The following is a 2,759-nucleotide window of genomic DNA, read 5'->3' on the forward strand; positions in this document are numbered from 1 at the left end:
ACCTGAGGTCAGGAGTTCGAGACCAGCCTGGCCAACATGGTGAAACCCCATCTCTACTAAAAATACAAAAATTAGCCAGGCGTGGTGGTTGGCACCTGTAATCCCAACTACTCGGGGGGCTGAGACAGGAGAATCACTTGAACCTGGGAGGCAGAGGTTGTGGTGAGCCAAGATCGCACCACTGCACTCCAGCCTGGGCGACAGAGTAAGAGTCCATCTCAAAAAAAGGAAAATAGGCAAAGGAAAACCATGGACACACAAAAAAGTGGCCAATAAACACAGAAAAAGATGTTCAAACTTAAAACTCAAAAATGCAAATCAAAACAAAACTCTGTGATCTATAAGACTGGCAAAGCTTAACAAGTGTAAACCCGTTCAACTTTTTGGAGGTTAACTCAATTCTCTTAAAATTTTAAGTGTGAATATTACTTCACCATCAATTCTAATAATGAGAATTTAGCTTACAGAAACAAATGTATAAATGTAAAGAAATAATTTCATCGCACTCTAAGATTATGAAAAACATGGAATCAATGCAACTGTCCACGAGGATTAAATTATGGAACATCTACACAATGCAGTAATATAAAAGGCTTCAAGAAGACTAACTGGTTTAAAGAAAAATCCATGTGTGGGAGAAAAAAGTAAGACTCTTATTAGCAAGGATAATGGACAGCAAGTGTGAGCTTGGAGTCTGGGGAAGAATAAGGGAAAAGTGCATACCAGACAGACAGACTGACAGCTGTTCATCATCCACTGGAGAGGCTTTCTGACTGTCCTTTCCACCTCCTACTTGATTTTCTAGTTTGAGTCCACTGCACACCAGGGGAGCCTCCAGTGGACTTTTACAGTAAGGGTGGTCCAGCAACTCAGAACTAAGAATGTTCTGCTTGAGAGATCCATCCTCCTCCATCTGGTATGAGTTCTCACTGTGAACAGCCTTTTGGGACACAGGCCCATCTACACTACTCACAGATGTATCCGCTCCAGACACTGACAGTTTTACTCCGTCATCACTAAGAGAACTTGTCCGATTTTCCTGACCCAGAGTCATAATTTCTTTTTCAGTTTCTGAAACGAACATGGTATTAGAATGATGTTCTGGTAAGGGGATGTCATGAATCAGCTCTGTACACTCCCACTTAGGAGAAGCACAAGATGACTGGTCCCAGGCGTGTGTGGCACTGCCATTCTGTTGGTCAGGGAATGCTTCGTCTAAACTAAGCTCTTTGCCCAAGAAAGGGCTTCCTTTAGTGTGGCCATCAGGCACATGAGAGTTCGTCCCCTTCACCACAGCATTGCTGTCCATATCTGGAAAGTACGGCTGATGCCGACAAGAAGGGTCTTTAGGTTCTGGGGAAGGAAATGGGCTGCCACTGCCACCCTCACCGTTCTCCCTAAGGGTCTCTTGATGGTCCCCAGTGACCTTCTGTACCCAGCTTCGCTGGGCTTTTCTTAGCTTGCAAACTTTGCTTTTGGTTCTGAAGTGCTGGGATCTGAGAATCCTGTACCGAAATCTAATCATGGATAATTTCTCATACATCATAAGAGGAGATAATTTGATTCTTCTATGTCGGTTAAGTTGGAACTGCTTTGGAATCAAGGGTCCCCCATTCCTGTGGTGCTCCGGCCCTTGGCAGCAGCCGTAACAAAAGCCCTTTCTCTTGTGGTTGCTCAAGGTGACCACAATCGCGCCACTCTCCCCTGGACTTTGGCTCTCCCCATTGAACTTCATGGGAAAGTCAGGAGCCTGTGGGTCTGTCCTAGGTCTGTGACCATTGGCCTGACCTAAAGCACTATTGGATGGAAAGTCAGTAACTGTCTTCAAGAGATTTTTCTCTCTGCAGTATTCATGGTCAGAATTCTTTGCTGATGACAACAACTTCTCTGCTTGGAGTCTCAGGAGAGTCCTTGAGGAGGAAACGAAGTGTTTAGTGTCCTTTCTTTTCACTGGAGAGGACAGAGTGCTAGCATGTGGAGTATCCACACTGAACTTGGTCTTAGCACAAGGGGGTTCATCCTTGACCCATGTTTTCTGGATCTGAAGGGCTTTCTTTCCACCCTGGAAATGTCTCAACTGTCTATTCCTAGTAATTGGCCTTCCCAGCTTAGCTTTCAGAATGCACAAGTGTTGGTGAAAATAAAACTTCTTAAAGCCTCCAAACCCAGTGTTCCATTTCTCAGAAAAGGCTAAGTGGATTCCTTTCCTCCATAGAATTTTCCTCTGTTTTTTCATTTTCCTGATGCATAATGAGATCTGGATGCAGCTGTAAAGAAGAGAAGGAAGTTATATTTCTATCTAAAAATAAGGTCATGAAGACATATTCACAGTAATTAGGGTAGAAAATTGAAAAAAAAAAAAGAGTACATATACTTCAATTTAGACTATTAGACACAATGAAATCTTACCTGACCAAGGTTTTCATCACAATGAAAACTGAGAGGAGGGAGGACATGAGTACTCTAACAAGAAGCCATTTGCTGTACACCTGCCTCTAAGAAAAATAAACTTAAGAGTCATTTTAGACCAAGCACAGTGACTCACACCTGCAATCCCAGCACTCTGGGAAGCCAAGGTGGGAGGACTGCTTGAGCCCTGTAATCCTCACTCCTATAATCCCAGCTACTGGGTAGGCTGAGGCAGGAGAACTGCTTGAACCCGGGAGGCAGAGGTTGCACTGAGCTGCGATCGTGCCACAGCACTCCAGCCTGGGCGACAAAAGGGAAACTCCGTCTCAAAAAAAAAAAAAAAAAAAAAA

At 44.0% G+C, this 2,759-nt stretch overlaps 1 protein-coding gene across 2 annotated transcripts in view; it reads right to left on the minus strand.

The window, feature by feature from the left end:
• The window catches only part of SENP5 (SUMO1/sentrin specific peptidase 5), a 56,757-nt gene extending 54,493 nt beyond the window's left edge, over positions 1-2,264 (minus strand). For both annotated transcript variants that reach the window (XM_011978693.1, XM_011978692.1), the window contains exon 1: positions 724-2,264. In XM_011978693.1, the coding sequence (XP_011834083.1) occupies positions 724-2,236 (1,513 nt within the window). In that variant the 5' untranslated portion in view covers positions 2,237-2,264. The remainder of the gene's footprint in view (positions 1-723) is intronic.
• Between the last annotated feature and the right edge of the window lie 495 nt (positions 2,265-2,759).

The sequence above is a fragment of the Mandrillus leucophaeus genome, unplaced genomic scaffold (genome assembly GCF_000951045.1).
Source record: "Mandrillus leucophaeus isolate KB7577 unplaced genomic scaffold, Mleu.le_1.0 Scaffold199, whole genome shotgun sequence".
Classification (NCBI taxonomy): domain Eukaryota; kingdom Metazoa; phylum Chordata; class Mammalia; order Primates; family Cercopithecidae; genus Mandrillus; species Mandrillus leucophaeus.